Source organism: Petaurus breviceps, unplaced genomic scaffold, assembly GCF_028583685.1.
Source record: "Petaurus breviceps papuanus isolate PSGF00001 unplaced genomic scaffold, PetGlider_PUasm1.0 183, whole genome shotgun sequence".
Taxonomy (NCBI): domain Eukaryota; kingdom Metazoa; phylum Chordata; class Mammalia; order Diprotodontia; family Petauridae; genus Petaurus; species Petaurus breviceps.
The window spans coordinates 15,339,215-15,358,059 of NW_027185791.1; the positions used below are offsets into that span (position 1 = coordinate 15,339,215).

At 43.3% G+C, this 18,845-nt stretch overlaps 1 protein-coding gene across 5 annotated transcripts in view; it reads left to right on the plus strand.

Annotated features, from left to right (window-relative positions):
• PEMT (phosphatidylethanolamine N-methyltransferase) overlaps positions 1-18,845 on the plus strand; it is a 170,341-nt gene that overhangs the window by 146,528 nt on the left and 4,968 nt on the right. For all 5 annotated transcript variants that reach the window (XM_069087900.1, XM_069087903.1, XM_069087901.1 and 2 more), the window contains exon 6: positions 17,714-17,788. In XM_069087900.1, the coding sequence (XP_068944001.1) occupies positions 17,714-17,788 (75 nt within the window). The remainder of the gene's footprint in view (positions 1-17,713; positions 17,789-18,845) is intronic.

Consider the following 18,845-nt stretch of genomic DNA (forward strand, 5'->3'; position numbering starts at 1 on the left):
CTTCATGACCATGGGCAACTCACTCAATCTTGACTGCCTCCAAGAAAAAGAAATGATCAAGAAGGAATCCCTGATAAATGCTGTATTAGTGGTCACCCAGACAGATCTCATGTTGACCCACATGGGAAGTCCCTGAGGTATGGATGTTGAGCATCATTGTAGAGAGGCAAGGAGGGCATTTCTAAGGCAGGTTCATCATTTTTCCCACAGTGAAAAAAAAAAATCAGCAACTGCTTGATCCCTTTGAGTGTCAGAGTCGTCTAGAGGACAGGATTGTGAATCACGGGTCCTGGCTCTGAAGCCAATCCAGTGACATCAGGCAAATCACTTCATATCTTTGGGAGTTCCTTTCCTCCCCTGTAACATGAGGAAGATGAACAAGATGACCTCTCTCAGCCATAATGTTCTATGGTTTTCTGGTTTTCTCTTTACGGAGGAGGATGGTGCGGACTCAGCTGATGATAGCTGACATTTATATGGTGCTTTACATATATGCTGCCATTTGAGCCCCACAACAACGCTGTATATACTATAGGTGTTATTACCCCTATTTTACAGATAAGGAGACTGAGGCCCATTGAGTTGATGTGGCTTCTTAATTAGTAATACATCCAGAAGCAGATTCTTAACCCAGGTTTTCCGGCTCCAAGTCCAGCACTCTACGTGTTATGCCAAATTGCCCCTGATGCCTAGGGCTGTCATTTGCCTGGCTAATAGTTGGTGCTTAATAATGCGTGTTAATTGATTGATTCCTTTGTTCAGACACTCTACTCAGTTAGAAAAGGACTGAATCCATCAGCACCTAGCAGCCCCGGATAGGCATCCTTTGTACACTTATTTATCAGGTTTTTGCTCTATCCTAGACCCTGTGTATGTTTAGGACATGGCTAATGACCCTTATAAAATCATTTCAGCCATAACAAAGCAGCATAGGTATTTGCAACAATTTCAGTCATCAGGTTGAAAACTCTGGGGGAGGTTTGGAGAACTGAGAAACAAAACAGACTCCAGCCCAAGACATCTGGGATTCTGGTGGCCTCCAGGCAAAGAAAGCCAATAGCTTGTGTGAAAGAAAATTGTCCTATATTGGAAGCTGAATCTACATATCATTCATTCGTGGAGAAGAAAAAAATTATGGCTATTGGGAAGCATATTCTGAACTACTCCTAGCTCAGTGACAGTAAGTAAACCTTCCTGCAAAAACCAGAGAGCTTTTTTTCACTGTTAATAGGGAAAAATCCTCATGAGGCCCTTGGAGATTATAACTTTGTGTCAGCCAGGGAGTGCTTAAGGAACCTAGATCCCCAGGTGAGCTGCTAAGTAATCCTTAGGGACTCTCGAGAGAATGACTGCTATTTACCGCTCTGTGAGGGAAACCCATAGCTGCTACTGTCAGGAAGCAGGGGCAGGGGGAGAGGCAAGAAGGATTGATTGTGGCCTGTCTGAGAGCCCATTAAAGACGGGTAATGTTTCACGCAGGCCCCACAGTGCTGACCAAGCAGGACTACTCGTAAATCTTCATCGAAGGCCATCTGTCTCAGCCCCTAGCGCCCTTCTTCTTCCGTGGCTTCAGAGAGAAAGTGGGGAAGGGGGAGAGAGGAGGAGTTGTCATAGCTTTTATTAAAACACAGAGAACCCACACAAAGTGTTGTATAAGCTGAGGACCTTGGTTAAGAATCCCAGTTCAAACTCTACCATTGCTTACTTTCCTCAATGAATAGAGGAAACCGGGGTAACATAAGACTGAGCGTGGGGCAGTACAAGAACTTTGCTAACTCTCACACGAGCACTCAGACAGGGGAGGATGCAGAAAGCAGTGAAGGGAGTCACTGAAAGGAAGCTTCACTCACCTCACCATTTTTCCAGGCTTTAGTCCCAGATTTCCCGTGGCAGGCACCAGAAAGCCAGGGTCCAGTTCCCTGAGTTCCCTCAACCTATATAAAAGAATAAAACTAGAGGGGACTGATAATCTCATGAGCCCTGGAGAGATGCAGAAAAGCCCATCTTCTCCCCCTTCCATTTGGCATGCACAAGTTGGAGGGAGACATTCCATCAGAAAGGAAAATTAGGCATTTGGATAAATACCTGTATCTGTCAGGCATTGAACTAAATAAACTGAAACATCATCAGCCAGAAATCTGGAGTGAAGCAGGCTAATATGCTAAACCCCCAAAATTGTTTTTGTTGATTTTTAACCAAACTCCAAACTGAACCAAAGTTTCTTTGGTTTGGGTTGTTTTCTTTCTTTCTTTCTTTTTTCAATTTACTTCTCCTGCTCCCAAGAAATTCGGTGAACTAGTTCAAACTAAAATCAGAATCAGTGGGCTAAAATAATGTAAAGAACTTCAAGATTATCTCCCTTTTCCTACAGTCAGAAGCAGCATTGTACAGTGGACGAGTCATCCAGCTTAAAAGCCAGGGAGACCTGGGTTCAAGTCTTGCCTCTGACACATACTGGCTATCAGACCCTGAATGAGTCACTTGACCTCTGCAGGGTTGTAGGCCCATGGTGTCAATCTCAAATAGAGGTAGACTCCTGCCCCCCACCCCCATTACATTTTAATCTGGTTCTGACTACACTAAGGAGTTTTTCGACCCCCTAAATTTGATGTCATCATTCCAGACAACTCTCCAGTACTATACTGTGCAGAGAAGCTATTGACCTTCATAGGTGGAGAGTGTTCCCCATAGCAATGAAATCTCAAGTCTAGAGCCCATCTCTTTCCTCCAGTCGCATTGCACTTGAAACAGAAAATAGGTATTACAATTGAAACGCTACAACTGGAAGGAGCCTCAGAAATCTGCCAGCCATGAATTTTACAGATGAGAAAACCAAGGCTTAAAAGAATGACATGACTTCTTAAGGTCACATGGTTAATTAGTCCATCTAGGTTAAGAGTCCAGAGCTGGCCTCCTGCCCTTCTGCCACATGGCCTATTCCCCAGATCGGGACACAACTGATCCGTGTGTCTGACATAGCATATACAACTGGTCGCATTGGTTTCCAGGACTTTTGGTGAAGAGACTGAAATCCCTACACTGACCTCCAGGGACCCTTATAACTTTGGGTTACTAAAGATAAAGGGCTTTCTAAGATGCCCTCCCTCCTCACCTCAGCCTGTAAGAATCCCTCCCTTCCTTCGAGAGAGCTCAGGCATCACTTTCTATGTGAAGCCTTTCCTGATTTCTCCCAACCACTATATATACATATGTGTGTATAGATCATATAAGCACACACATGTGTGTATGTCTATATATAGTACAGCTCCCTAACTCCTTTTGATTTCTTTGTACATTTATTCTATATATATTGGTAAATGTACTTGTGGGGATTGTTTCATTCCTTGTATTTTTATCCCCAAAATCTAGCCCAGTGCCTGCCAGGTAATAGGCTCTTAATAAATGCTTAAAAAAGAAAATCTTCTTACCAACTTAGGGCTGTTATTAAGAGAGGCTCTCTTTGGATTCTTGGAGCTTCTTGGAAGAAAGGCAAAGCCAAGGTATTCATGATGTGATTGTCTAGAATCAAGAGAAGGCTTGGGGCCATTACCCTGATTTTATAAGCTGTTCTATTGAGACCCAAAGAGCACAATACAGTGAATGCCACTAGGAACTCCTACCCATAAAATGTACAAGTTCTCATGTTTAAAAGGAAACAAGCCAACAGCCACCACTTACACCCATGTCCCCAGGAAAGAAGAGCCATTGTTCGGCTCAGCATCTGGGCAGAAGTAATTCTCCTAAGGCTACTCAACCTTTTGAGGAAGCAAATAAATATGTAATCGAGGGGAAACACAAGAATGTCATTTATTTAGACATTCAACAAGGTTACTAACTTCAAGGGTTTGTTTTACTTTTTAACTGAATGTTTTCTTATTAATAGGGATATAACTTAGTGACCAGAAATAGGGACCAATAGATGCTTCTCTGGGCTCTGAAGTATAAACAGTAGGATCCCAATTGCTGCTAAAGCTATTTCTTATAAATGACCTAGCAGAGAGGGGTGGTTATGACACAGCAAAAGGATTTAGGAATTACTGCTGGCTGTTCCCCAAAGTATCAACCCCAAAGCTTTTATCAGTCAACACATACTTGTGAAGTTCCTGTTAGGCACTGATGATACAAAAACAGTCCCCATCATCAAAGAACGAGGGGGACAGCATGGACAACATGTACACATATAAGGGACACAAAACATATAAAATAAATATAAGGTCATTTTGGCAGGAGGGTTGGGGGGCCAGGGTGTGGAATATGGAAGGGAAGTCAAGAAAGGTCTCGTAGAAATGAACTTTGAGCCAAACTTTGAAAGAAACTAGCAGCACAAGTTAGAAGGGGACACAACAATTTGTGCAAAGACATATTAAGCAAAGTCCACCAAGAAGTGTCCCAAACTATGAGATCCCTATCCCAGAAAATTCCATGCAGTTTTGGGCATTTTGCCTCAAGGGAGATAGAACTGGAGAGAGGGAACAGAAGCAAGCAAAGGGTTGGGTGTATCCCTATAAAGAAAGACAAAGAAAAAGGCCTATTTAGCCTGGAAATAGAAAGGAAATATTAAGAAATCTTGCAATAGGGGTTTGAGAACTGATCGACATTCCGGAATTTATAGGTCAGAGGGACAACATTCCCTCTCAGCGCTAAGAAGAGATTTGAACTATTAAGGTCTTAGAACTGGGAAGTGGACTTGAGTCAGGAGATTTTGAAAATTCCTATTTATAAAAACAAAACAAAACAGTCTGCAAGTGGGCATCTGCCAGGTTTGCTACAGAAGGAATTCCTCTTTGGATGAAAGGCTGGACCAGATGACCAATAAAGTTCCTTCTAAGATTCTTTGATTGAATGAAAAAAAGAATGTAGTGTTGTGTAATTGTAAGGGATTATTATTATTACAGAAAAGAAACTTGTTTGTAAGCAGCTGCTTCTCTTATTTTCGTAGATATACCTATGTACAGTGTAGTGGGGGAGGGGAAAGCAAGAAATAGGGCAAGGGACAGCCCCAGTAAAAAACCGTATTTCTCCTGACATTAGAGCATGCATTGTCTCAAAAAGATAATCAACTCCCCACCAAACGTGAACAGGCCCTCATCTTACTTTCCAGCTTACTAGTACTTAAGAGCTGTGAATCCAAGGACAATGTCTTCTTTTTCCTTATAACCCTCCCAGCACATAGTACAGTGCTCTGAACATAGTAAGGATTTCATATTTGTTCGATTGAATTGCCTAGGCACCTGCCCAAACCCTCCCTGAATATGTGAATCCTGTTAGAACTCCCCTTGACTGCTTCCGTTATCTCCAGAATTTGTTTTAATTAAAAAACCTGACAAGGCCACCCTGCTGGGCAGACATGGAGGATATTCTCTTGGTCTTTCCCTCGTTACTAAGCTAGAAGGGAATCCATGAAAAATGAACTATGAAAAATAGAACTTGTGTTACAAGGCTGTGGTGCCCAGTGCCTAAACTAAGCAGATATTGAGAGCTGCCTCTGATTACAGCCCATCGACTTTGAAGCTGACAGTCTAGAGACCTCCCTTCCTCAATTCATCCAAAACCATTAGCCCATTCACTGCTAACCTGCAAGAACCAGCTTATTCCAGCCTGAGAATCAGAAGGTAACTCTAGAAATAAATGGGGGAAACAGTATGACCGTGGCTATTTCTAGAAACAGGAAGCAGATGTGTCTATGACTCTTCAGCCTCTGTCACGAAGCTGTTCCTTTTCATTAGCCTAGAAGTCAGAAGTAAGTCACATCCATGAACAAAGAGACAGTAGAATTTTCGTTTTGATTTGCACTCAGCCAGGCATATGGGCCATTCTGTTTGGATAGATGATGAGGAGCTTCTCCTTTCCCTGCCCTGTCCTGTAACAAGGACAGTTTTAGGGTGGGGGAGGAGGAATCACAAAGAGTTCCTGAGTCCCTAAACTCCACATTCTTATTTAGTCAAGATATCAACGCTTAGAACAGAGCTCCAAGAGGTACAGGTGAGATGAAAGGCCAGTGAATTTTTTAGGCACCAGATCTTTGGGCTGTTTGGAATGTTCCAGAATAGATAGCCACTGCCGTGGTCGTTGCCACCAGTGGTGCATAGGGGAATCTCATGCATTCATGTCACTGGTTTTCCTCTGACACAAAGCTTACTAGATTTGGGGATGAAGGAGCTTTGGGTAGTAGTGTGCTTCAGCGGAAGGAGTACTAGCTTGGCAGTCAGAGAACCTGAGTTCGAATCCTTCCTCTGTGTGACCTTGCGAAGTCACTAACCCTCTGTGGGCCTTGGTGTCCTCATCTGCAAAATGAGGAGGTTGGAGTGGATGGCCTCTCAGGTGTCTTCCAGCCCTCGATCTATGATCCTATAGTCCAATGGTCAGCGGACACTGAAATTCATCATCATCATAATAATGGTATATTAGAACTTCCATATGATGCCTACAAACCATCAACACCGTACTGCTTAAGATGGATCTGTCTCCTATGCCCTGGGGCTTAATTCCTAAAGTTTTGAGGTCCTTGTTAGGAGGCAGTTCCCCTATACAAGGTGGTCCCATGGTAAGAACCTTGAAAAAAGCATAATAGGAAGAACAGAGGACTGATAAGGTGTCCCATGAAATGATCCCAAGCTGGGGCCAGGCAGGCCCAGTGGCATGTTCCAGGGTACAGCCAAGGCCTTCGTTCTAAGCTTTCTCCTAAACTAAGTACATCCTTGCATAAGGAATCATAAGCACCTAGCTGGGGCCTGGCAGTGCCATTGGACAGTAGATCATGATGCTCATGCATGAGAATTGCCTGCAGTTGATTTGACTCTACACTGTGACACCAGGGTTTGGTCTCTGCCCCCTTCCTTGCATTAGCCTTTTTGTTTCTCTGTCTCTAATTGGGCTGTGTGTGTCCCAACACAAGGGTGCCCTGCTTTTCTCTTCTGCCTGTGCCCAACAATCCCCAATGGCTCCCAAGGTCTCTTCACAGGAAGTTATGTGATACCAGGGAGTGACAGGTTTGGGGATGAGAATTTCTGCAAACAACTTTGTGATGAATCCAACCCGAACTTCCTCATTTTACAGAGGAAGAAAGTGAAGGGGACATGACTTGGTCAAAGGAAAATAGCTTAATATCAGCAACAACTCTAGAAGAACCCAGGTCTCCTGACTTCCAGCCCACTCTGTCCACTCTGTCATCTGTGAAGGTCTTGAAAATGGGAACTGGAAATTTCATGACCCAGCCCCACTTATATCAACTAAACTCCGGAAATTAGAGGGGAAGGTTGACTGGGGTGTTGTTTTCCAAAAGAGTTGTTTTAACTCATTCTGCTTAAATGGACAGTGGGTTAGGGTTCGAGTCAGAAAGACCTTGTTTGCATACTCTCTCAGTGCTCAAAGAGAGGTCTCCAAGACTACAGTCTTCAGCACTGCTCCTATTTTACTTGGATAGAGGGAACTTCCTCTACCAATGGAATCATACATCTAAATATCCCCCACACACATACACTTCCAAATTAGAGGTCCCAATCAGTGCTAGAAACTGAGCCAACTTAGTACAGCTGTAGAGACACAGAACGCCAGTGCTGGGAAGGACCTTCAGGATGAAATCATCAGCTGGAACCTAGGAGTCCTAGTGAGCAGAGGGTATGACTTGCCTAAGTCATGTTGTATGCAGGCAGTGACGGGCAGCACTTCAGCCTGTGATGGTGCACTGTTTCACCATCGGTGGGACTGTCAAGGACATTCGGAGGCCTGTATTTGTCATTTGTCAGTCCCACCAAGTCATGGCTGATTAGCTAGCCATTAGGGGCTGAATGTGCATAGGTGGCCTTGAGGGAGCGGTCATTTCCCTGCATGCTTTATGTTGTCATTGTTAATAGTAGAAGCAATACCACAGCCCTGATGATGGCGTTCTCATTCTTCCAACAACTTATCACATAGGTCTGTACTTTGTGTGCCATGAAATAAACACCTGAACTCATTATGGAATGGAGGCAGAAAGCTAGAAACCTACCAGATGATAAGAGCCCTTCTCAGAGTTGAGGCCCAAGTGCAATATAAACACTAGCTATTAAAGAGTGTTGTTTGTTTGGTATGGCTTCTCAAGGAATGACTGTCTAGGATGTTCACTAACAGGGGCTCCTTGCCCCTGATTTCCTCCTTCTGGTTATTTATTTATTATCTCCAATTCTTCCCTTGGGCTCCTGCTTGATACTTTGGGGGCAGTATTGGGCTGGGCTAAAGATTAGCTGTTTCTAGGGGCTGTGAGAAGGCTTGGAGATCATCCCCCACACGTGACCACAGCCACACTTTGTACCCTGGAGCCCTTGTCTGACTCCTGCCCCTGGCAGCCTAGTGCCTCTGTTCTCAGGTATTTGCTAATCCCAGCTTCTGCAGGATTGATTTAGACATAATTGCCCTGGGGACAGGAGGAAGGTGAGATTCAGGGGAAAGTCTCGTGGTGTTCCCTTGTTAGAGCTGCTGAAAAACGATGCATTCTTCCAGCCAGAGGAAAACATAGAGTTCTTAACCTTGAGGCTCTGAACATGTTTTGAAAAAACATTTTGATAACTTTTATCTCAATATGTTTGGCTTCTTTTGTAATCTTATGGATTTTAGTTTATGCAGTATTCCAAACTGCTAAAGGATCTAGGACACAAAAAAGTTTAAGAATTCCTGACTCTGAGGAGTCTTTGCCAACATAGAAGCGTATATTCTAACCACTTTGATTTGTGTGGCACCCTTCAGGACCTGGCAGTTAACAAGTCAAGTCACTGTGGTTGTGCTGAATAACTACTATAGGCCTAGTAGTGGAAATATAGCCTATGTCAACACTAGGAATTCTTATTCCAACCCTCATTTGTACTGGCTGGCTGGGCTTCTAGACCTGGCTTCTCTGTCTCTCTCTGTCTCTCTGTCTCTCTCTCCCTCTCTCTGTCTCTCTGTCTGTCTCTGTCTGTCTCTGTCTCTCTCTCTCTCTCTCTCTCTCTCTCTCTCTGTCTCTCTCTCTCTCTCTCTGTCTGTCTCTCTCTCTCTCTCTCTCTCGGTTCTTGGCCTACTGCTGAGGGGGTAGAGGGTTTTCTATTGCCACCAGGTTAGGAGCCCCCATTCCTGTGTCTAATCATTATCCTTACCCTTGATTAGTTCCTAATATCATTTAACCAATTAACATCAATTAGCTTTTACAAGGGAATATTTACTTCAAAGATAGGGCAGGAACTAAATTATAAAAACATTTCCTCAAACCAGAGCATACTCTGCTCTCTGTCATTTCAGTCCCTAGAGAGAATGAACTCAGAATTAAAGCTGGTGCTATAAAAGCATTCACCTCACCAAATTCACTCCCAATTGTGGTCTTCCTGGTGAATGAGTTCCCTGCATCTATCTAATGGCATTTCAGCTGCTGCCCTGGATCTCTGGCCACAGCAGTGTATGCCATGGACTTCTGGTAGCTCTTCAGACCTTTGACCATCTCACGGGATCCTGTACCAAAGGAAAGATACATGGAGGAGATGACCCCATCCCAGGCACAGGCTTACCTAACAGGCCATGTGCTCCAGGCCAACCCAGGACAGGGAAAGCCTTACCAGCCCTCCAAAGCACCTCACGACCAATAGGAAACAGAGGTTTGGGCTCTTGGTACCTTGTGCATGCACCCTCATTTCTGGCTCAATGGAACAATCAAAGGCAGAGCCTCCATTCTGTACAGTCCACACTTTCAGAAGCAGGCTCTCCAAGCATCTGCAGAAGTTTCGACCAGACACTCCAAACACACACTCCAGCCCAATGTGCAAAAGTGGAAAGCCAAGGTCTTCCTTCCATGTTATAGTGCACACTTCCATGAGCAGATTCTCTTAAGCATCAACGTGGTCCCCTGTACAGGCTCTTAGGACTGGGCTTTCATTGGTCAGTCCCCTGTTCCATAAAGACCACTGGAGCTAGAAGGCCTAGATACTGGTCTGCACCCTTTCACTCACTAATTGTGTCTTTTTGAGCTTCTATTTCCTCACATGTAAAAGTGTAGATAATAAATTACAGTAGTGCCCTATTATCCCTGGGACCAAAGTTAAACTCTTCTTTTTGACACTTAAATCTGGTCCCTTTCTGACCCACAATGGGACCACACTGGCCTGCCTGCTGCTGCTCACACACAGCCCTATGTCTCTGGGCCATTGTGTTGCCCATCTCCCAAGCCTGCCTGGAGTGCCTCCATCCCTCCCTCTGCCTCTTAGAATTCCTGACTTCTTTCCAGACGCAGCTCAAGGGCTACCTTCAACAAAAGGCCTTTCTTTCCCACTCCTCTTAGCTGCTAGGGCCTTCCCCTCTTAGGTCACCTTGTACCTACTCTGTGTGTGTGTGTGTGTGTGTGTGTGTGTGTGATGCCAATGCACAGACATATACATACATACACATGTGTAGATCTGTATATGTAAAACATATATGAAGGTCAGTGAGTTAGGTAGGCATGTATACACACATGCGTGTGTGTGGTATACTTTTATGTTTGGCATTTTTCTGTGTTTCTCTAGCTCTTAGCACAGTGCCTGATACGCACTAAGCACTTGCTTTTAATCAATTATTGTTGATTGTGGAAATAATGCTCCCTTTCAGGATTGTTGTGGGGACCAGATGAGATCATGAATGTAGGTGTGCTTTGAAAAGTTCAAATGTGCCGAGGGAGAAGAGATGGGCTTTGGCCTCAAGGAACACTCCATCTAGACAGGGTGACAATGCTAATACACAAGAAGGGTTGAATAACAGCACAAAACAATCATCTGAGAACCATCACAAGGCAATTTATGAGAAACAACCATTCCATTATCTCTGTTCTCATCAGACGCACAGTCTGGTTACTTCCTTCCACACCCCACCAGAACCTAGAAGGAACCACCTACCAGCTCTTTTCGTAGACATGATGGAGCTCAGATCTGGGCCAAGCCTAACCTTCTCACCCTTCCCTGCCCAGTGGCAGATAGAGTAGCTGTGGATTTGGAGTCAAGAAAATTAGTTCAGATGTGGCCCAAGGTACTTACTAGCTGTGGGATCTTGGACAAATCACTTATCTGCCATTTACCTCAGCTTCCTTGTCCATAAAAATAAAGGCCATCATAACACCTACCTCACAGGGCTGTTCTGAGGGGAAAATGGGATGTTTGTGAAGCACTTTGCAAACCTTAAAAGCTCTCTCTGTGAGAGCCATCATCATTATTATTCTTATCAATTATGATTTATTATCAGCCAGAGGGGTCATCTTTAGTAGAGTTCTAGGAATCTGCCATTTCTGTTTTGAATTTTTATTAGTTACTTGGAAGAAGTTACAGATGGAACCTGTATCAGATTTGTAGATGACACGAAAGTGGGAGGAAGAGGCATCAGAGTGAGCCAGAGAGAGGTTCCAAAAAGGCTCCAGCAGACTAGAATGCTGAGTCCAGACTAATGTGCCTGCGATGATGTAACTAGTAAAAGCCAAGCCCCTGAAATAAGGGATCCGGTTCACTTTAGATCTCTTCAATGTGCTAATAAGTGAAATGAACTGGATCCTCTCTGTTTTCTCTTAGAAATTTTTTAATTATAAGAGATAGCTCTCATTTGGAAAAGAAATACAGGAGAAAATCTGAGCAACATAAAAAACAAACCAAAAAAAGAGTAAAATTATGGTGGTTGTTTTTTTTAAGGTGGTATTTTAGCCCCAAAGAGCATTAGCATGGGGGAAGGAAGTAACTATATGCATAGGATGAGAAGTGGGTGTTGAGTGATAGATTTAGACGAGGGGAAATTAGTGCAGTGGGAAACCATGTTCCCTGAGAGGGAGTGCCTGTGCAAACTCCTCAGGGGAGGCTGGTACCCGGGAAGGGGAATGACAGCCTCAGGGATGAAAAGTCATGAGGAAATGGGGAGCAGAACAGAGACACAGAGTAATTTCTTACCATGCAACTGTTTCTGTCTAACATTGCTTCCCTCGTGAATTGCTATTTCTCTATGTATAAGATACAGCAAAAATCCAGCAAGCCATCAGATGTGACTTGTGTCTCCTCTGTGCTAGAAACTGTGCTTGGCACCAGGAATACAAAGAAAAGCCAAAAGAAATTCCCTGCTCTCAAGGAACTTACCTGTAATGGAGAAGGAAGGGGAGAGACCGATGATGAGGGAAAGTCTATAAAGGCAACAACATAGAAATTAGTTAGAAGAGGGAGCGCAGATTCAGTAATTCAGGAACTGTAACCCCATAAAGAGACTAAAGCAAAACAAAGAAGAATGAAAAAAGGTATAACGTTAGTAAAAGAAAATCAGAATAAACCGAAAGGCTGCAGAAATAACAAATCAAATAAAAACAAAACCAAGGAAAACTGTTTTGGAGGCATAGCAAAAGCAAATTAAGCTATGTAAAGGAAACAGGATGAGAGATTTTTAACTAAGAGGTAAAAGAGAAGGAGCCATATAGGGGAAGAGATAAGTAACTAAACAGATAAAAGAAGAAAATCAGTAACAGAAATAAAATACAAAAACTGGGAAAAGAGTAGGCAAACGGGGACAGAGGAATGGGAAAGACCTGTGAGGAATAAATAGATATAGTAAGGCACAGAGTAAATAAATATTAAGAAAAAAAAGAATAGGATTCTAAATCTATCTTTTACAGACCACAACACAGTAAAAACAGTAATTAATATAGAAAGCATAAACAAAAGATTAATAAATAAATAAAAGAGTTAAATGAAGCTGTCATAACATCTTTCCTCACTCCTATCTCCCCCAGTTGATTAAAAGTAAATGTTTTTATTAATTCATTTCTCATTCTGTAAAGTATGAATCCTTATAGTAAGGGAATGCCTTGAAGTGATATTTCTTACCTTGGGATAAAATAATAAAAGCAATAATCTGTTATTCAGTCATGTCCACCTTTTCATGACCCCTTTTGAGGTTTTTGTGGTATAGATACTGAAGTGGTTTGCCATTTCCTTCTCCGGTTCATTTTACAGGTGAGGATCTGAGGCAAACAGGGTTAAGTGACTTTCCCAAGGTCACACAGCTAGTAAGTGTCTGAGGTCTTCTGACCCCAGGTCCAGCACTATCCACTGCACTACCCAACTGCTCAATAGTACCTTAAAGCTTAGAAAACACTTATACCTCTTGAATAATGAGTGGTTTAAAGAAAAATGTAAACATATAAACAAGAACTTTATTTAAGATGATGAGACAGTGTATCGGAATTCCTGAAATGAAGCAAATGAGCCTCAGAGGAAAACTTATATCCCTGAGAACATTGATTAACAAAATGGAAAAAAGATGTATTGAATTGAATATGCCATTAAAAAATGAGAAAACCAACCCAAAAATGTACCAGAAAAAGAAATCTGGAAACCAAATTGGATTTGGAATTTCCTTTTTTGGGGGGAGGAGGGAATAAATCAGAAAACAAAAGACTGATGAAAACTAAAAGCTGATGCTTTGAAAAGATTAAATATCAGCCAACCTGACATTTTAGAAGGAAAATCAAATTTGCAAAATAAAAAATGAACTAAATGAAATCACAACAAAGAGAAATAAAAACAATTATCACTGTATACACTGTTATATCCTCCGAGATTGATAGAGCAGTCAGTCAACAATGAACAAGTATTGGTTAAGCATGCAATATATGCCAAGCCCTGTGCTAAGCACTGAGGATACAGAGAAAGCAAAAACCAACCCCCATCCTCAAGGGGCTCCTAGTCTAAAAATAGGAGAGAAAACATGCCAACTAACTGGAAAAACAAGCTACATGCAGGAGAAATTGGAATTGCTCTCAGAAGGAAGGCACCTTATTGGCATTAAGGGAAAGACTTCTTGCTGATGGAGAAGATTTAGCTGAGACTTGAAGGAAGCCGGGGGAATCTGGGAGGCAGAGTCGAGGAGGGAGGGCCTTCCAGGCAATGGGGACAGACAGAAAGTGCCTGTACCTCGGAGATAGAATGTCTTGCTCGAACCACAGCAACAAGGGCAGTGTCACTAGATCAGAGTACATGGGATGGCTGCCTGGGAGGAGGGAGTCAGGTGTAAGAAGACTCGAGGCACTTTCTGAAGAGCTGTGAATTCCAAGATTTTTCTGTGATCCTGAAGGTAATAGGGAGCCTCTGGAAGGTATTGAATGGGGAAGGTGTGGGCTTTAGGAAAATCACTTTGACATCTGAGAAGGACAAGCAGGCTATTAGAATAATCTAGGCATGAGGTGATGAGTCTACCCTAGGGTGTGGCGGTGTCAAAGGAGACTAGGGGCCATATATGAGAGACACTATGAAGGTAAAATCAACCAGACTCTGAAAGTCAACAAGACTCATTCATCAGCATATTGAATAGAGTAGACTGAGGGCAAGTCCAGGGGATATGTCACCTAAGTTGCAAGCCTGGGTGACTGAGGCCAAGGTGGTGCCTTTGACAATAATAGGGAATTATCTACACATCTATAGAATACCCAAATTAATGCTAAATAGATCTTAAAATATTCCAATTTAAGAATGACTCATTTTATAAAGGAACTTCCAAAGGCAGTGGGGAATAATGGTCCACATGCATTTATGAAAAAAAATTTTCAACCTTTTAGAGAACAACGGATGCTTATGCTGTGCGAATTATTCCCCCATCCCAAAAGAAAGAAAACACCATCAAACTCTTTTTTGCATAACAAATTAAACATAACCACCATAAGTGGAAAGAATGACAACAGCAAAACAATAAACAGAATACTCTGAAATTATAGTAACCAAGCTCTGTCACAAGACATGAGAAGTGACGAGTCCCCATTTTTATTTTTTATGGACTATGGGTTTGCAAAACTGCATCTGTCAGGGGGCTGTGTGTGTGTGTGTTTTATTTCTGGGTTAATTTAATTGCACTTTTTCCCCTTTGTTAGAGGAGAACAGCCTCTCCATATTGTTTTTCTACAGTAGAAAATAAACTCCCTGAGGGCAAGGACCACTTCATTTTTTTCTTCATATGATAACACAGGGTTGGGCGTACAATGAGGTGCAATGAATGAAAAAATGTTTTTAGTAAATAGGTGGAAAATACATATGGAGAGATGAGTATCTCATTTTCTTTTTGACTCATTCCTCTGTCAAGCCTGGACTTTGAACACTGGAGACCAGAGCACTCTCGGGTACACAGGTGCTCCCTGCAGCAGACTGAGGGGATGTACTAGGACTTAATCATATGCAATAAGTATTCATCATTACCACCAACAACAAACATTTATAGATCACCTACTGCATGCAAAGCTTGCTGTTAGCTCTTAGAATGCAAAAATATCAAAGCCACAGTCCTGGCCTTCAAAGGACTTAAGATCTCTTTAGAAAACCACTCCACAGCCCCCACACTCAAAGAGCACTTCTGGATCTGTGGACTAACCTGAACTGGCCTTATTTAATGTATGAGATTTAGCACATTCCGTGTGGTCCAGAACAAACTGGTCTGGCAAGGGAGAATAATAAAAAAACCTCACACTTCTATTGTATGTTAAGAGTCAGTGGTTTTCTCCCAACCTGTAGCCTGTCTGCCTCTCAGTGACCCGTAGCCAAAAGTTGTCTGTGATTCACCTAGAGAAGGGTGAATCCCATTCCCTGAGCCTGAGACCCTCATTCTTGTTTTGGAAGCCTTACAGACTCCTTCCTTGGAGGCAGGCTGGGGGCAGTGGAAATATTCCTGGCTATACTGAGGACTTGGGATCGAACCCCTGATGCTGATTAGTGCATGACTTTGGACAAATCACTTTACCCCTCTGGGCCTCAGTTTCCTCATGTGTGAAAAAGGAGTTAGATTGGATGCACTCCAAGGTCCCTTCCAGCACTAAAGCTGATCGTATGACCTGCTGCCCCTCAGATCTCCTTCAGTGTCAGAAAATCCATACAAGCCCTACAGACAGATATGAATAAAATGTGAGGGGACAGCATAGGGGAGGGAGCATTGGATTTGGAATCAAAATACCCAACTTTTAGTCCAGTTCTGCCTCTTACTTATGTGGTTGTGTTGCAGTTAAACTCTGCCCACCCAGGGAGGCCAAAAACTGTTGCAGTTTCATAATGTGTTGTGGTGGAACCGTCCCAAAGAATTCAGTCAGATCACCTTTAATCCAAGTAGACGCATTTATTGAGATTGACGCCTCTCATGAAGCGGGCTGAGTTTCAAGAGGAACCAGCAATTTCAGAGAAAGCAAGATGGATTTTATAGGGTAAAGATGCAATTATATAACAGAAATTATGAATGTTAAAAAGGCAGGAGGGGTTTGTTAAGGGATTAGGTAATAGTGGAGGGGTCCTAGCCACTGTGGAACTATATGTGTGCAATTACCCACAATGCATACAGAAAAACCCGTCTGGGGCTCTGTATGTATGATAATGATATTATAATAAGCCTCTCTACGTGATAAACTCACACTAGGTCAGTTCTTTACTATTACTGCCCAGGTGCCTACTTGGGGAAAGTCCTTTCTATCATTGTGGGGTCCACATCCTGCTTGGGCATGCTGGTGGTTCTGCTTTCTGATTGGCTGAGTACTGTGGTCCTGTCTGAGACTAGATGGATGTGGTTGTGGTTGAGTGCGTGGACACACCTGCTGTTTCTATGGGAAATATGAGGAAGGGGTCCAGGGGCAGTGGCTAGGATCCCATCACATGGACACGCCTGCTGTTTCTGTGGGAAATATGAGGAATGGGTCCAGGGGCAGTGGCTGGCTAGAGGCAGTGGCTGGGATCCCATCACACGGGCACACCTTCTGTGTCTGTGAGATATATGAAGTCATGGACACACCTGTTCTAGTGAGCGGTGAGGCATATATGAGGAAGTTAGGATATTGAGTGTGTGTGAGGGAGGGCAGGGGGGCTAGGTAGAGGCAGTGGTGCCTATAAGAAAGTTAGAATTTGGGGCTAGGGGCAGCTTCATTAGGATTCCGTCAGTTAAATTACTTCCTCTCTCTCTGGGCTATTTCTTCACTTACAAAATGAAGAGATTAAATCAGATAATTCTTGAGTTCCCTTTCACCTCTCAAATCCAGTAATTTTAAGGGGCAATTGAGAACTCCTCAAAATGAACAGAGCCACAAAAGCTAGTTCATTTTCTTTTTTCTTGGAGGGCAATTGGGGTTAAGTGACTTGCCCAAGTTCACAAGGCTAGTTTTTGTGTTAAGTGTCTGAGGCCAGATTTGAACTCAGGTTCTCCTGACTCCAGGGCCGGTGCTCTATTCACTGTGCCACCTAGCCACCTGTTAACCATTTTCATTTTTAAGGTAAAAATCTGTTGTGGAATCAAAATAATGGGAATTATGTATAGTTATCTCTTCCACACGAGGGTTTCCCTATCTCAATTTCAATATATCTCGGGTCTGCACAAGAAATTAAATGGGAATTTGAGAATATTTTATCTTTTAATACCATAAACCCACATTTTAAAATAAGATACTATAAACACCCCATATAGACAAAGAAAAAATTATGACTTCTTCTCTGGTTCAAAGGAGGGCCAAAAAATTTTCAGAAGATTTTCCACATTGGGGAGGGGGTGCACTTCTAACAACCCTACCTGCTCACTCCCCCACCAGTGATGTGGAAGGGATAACTGTAGTTTGTTTCCTAAAAGGAGAGGGGGACCCTCCTCTACCCTAGGGCCAGAGCCAGGGCTAGAATTTTGTGCAGATACTTACCCAAGCATTCTCTCTCCTCCCTTCCCCTCCCCTCCCTTGCCCTTTCCTTTTCTCCCTCTCTCTCTTTTCCAGGAATGCCAGCCCGACAGGCCTCCTGCTGACAGTCATTGTGGCCCTCACCTATACAGTTGCTATCATGTATGAAGAGTAAGTAGCTTTGAAGCATGGCATCTTTAGCATGGAAAGGCATAGATCCCATGGTCTGAGATGATGGACTGAGGAGGAGGGGAACAGGAATGAGACAAGACAGAGCACCGGCCCACTTCTAGTTTCCTGACTCAGAGAATGATTGATTCTTCCTCTCATGAGGACAGTGGGGCACTTATTCATGGCCAGGGAACCGGTCTGACCTTTTGGGTGCATTCACGAGATTCATTAACTGCTGCCTGTGTCACTGGTAACTGGATCTGTTACCAGTGAAGAGGAAGGTAGAAGTGAGGGGTCTTTAGTATCCTCCTGGGGCCGGACACAGCTGGGTACATATCTGACTTGTCTCCTGCCTTTGGGTGAGGACTTCGTTAATTAGGTGTCTGTCATCTCAGCAGTGGCTCTCCTTGCCTAATCTCCCTGCCTTTCCCTACTCCCTCAGCCCTCATTTTTTCCCCCTATCATTATACCAGCAAACCATTCAGTCCAATCTTCCTGTGTGCAGTTGATGGGAACTATGAGGATACAGGATGTTTACAAGTCAAATAATCACAGATACACAACATAGACTCTGAATCCACTTTTGGATTTACTAGTAGTTGGGCTGTCCTTTGATTTCCCTTATTCTATGACCCTATCGCAGCAGAGAAGTAGGCAAAGGGAAATGGGTTGTACTGACCCAGGCCCAATGCCACCTTGAACTTGGAACCTCACGAAAGGAAGACACCCTTATTGCAGAGTCCATACCAGAGAGTATGAGACCCGAGATGCAGAAAAGTCAGCAATGAGAAGAAAAGGATAAGTGAATAAACTCAGACACCAAGTCATTCTTATAGAAAAAAATAACCGAAAACCAACTCGCCAGCCCATCACTCTTACAGTTTTCAATCCTTCTGTCCCCTTTCCTCCCTACCCCCAGCGTTGGACCTGGGGCCAGCCCTTGTGGCTGTGACAGTTTTAGGCAGAGGGTTTCAGTTACTTTTGGCAATCCATACCCAGAATGGATGGAGGTCCCCGTATTCACTCGCTTCCCCTCATTCCCCCATTACTGTCAGTG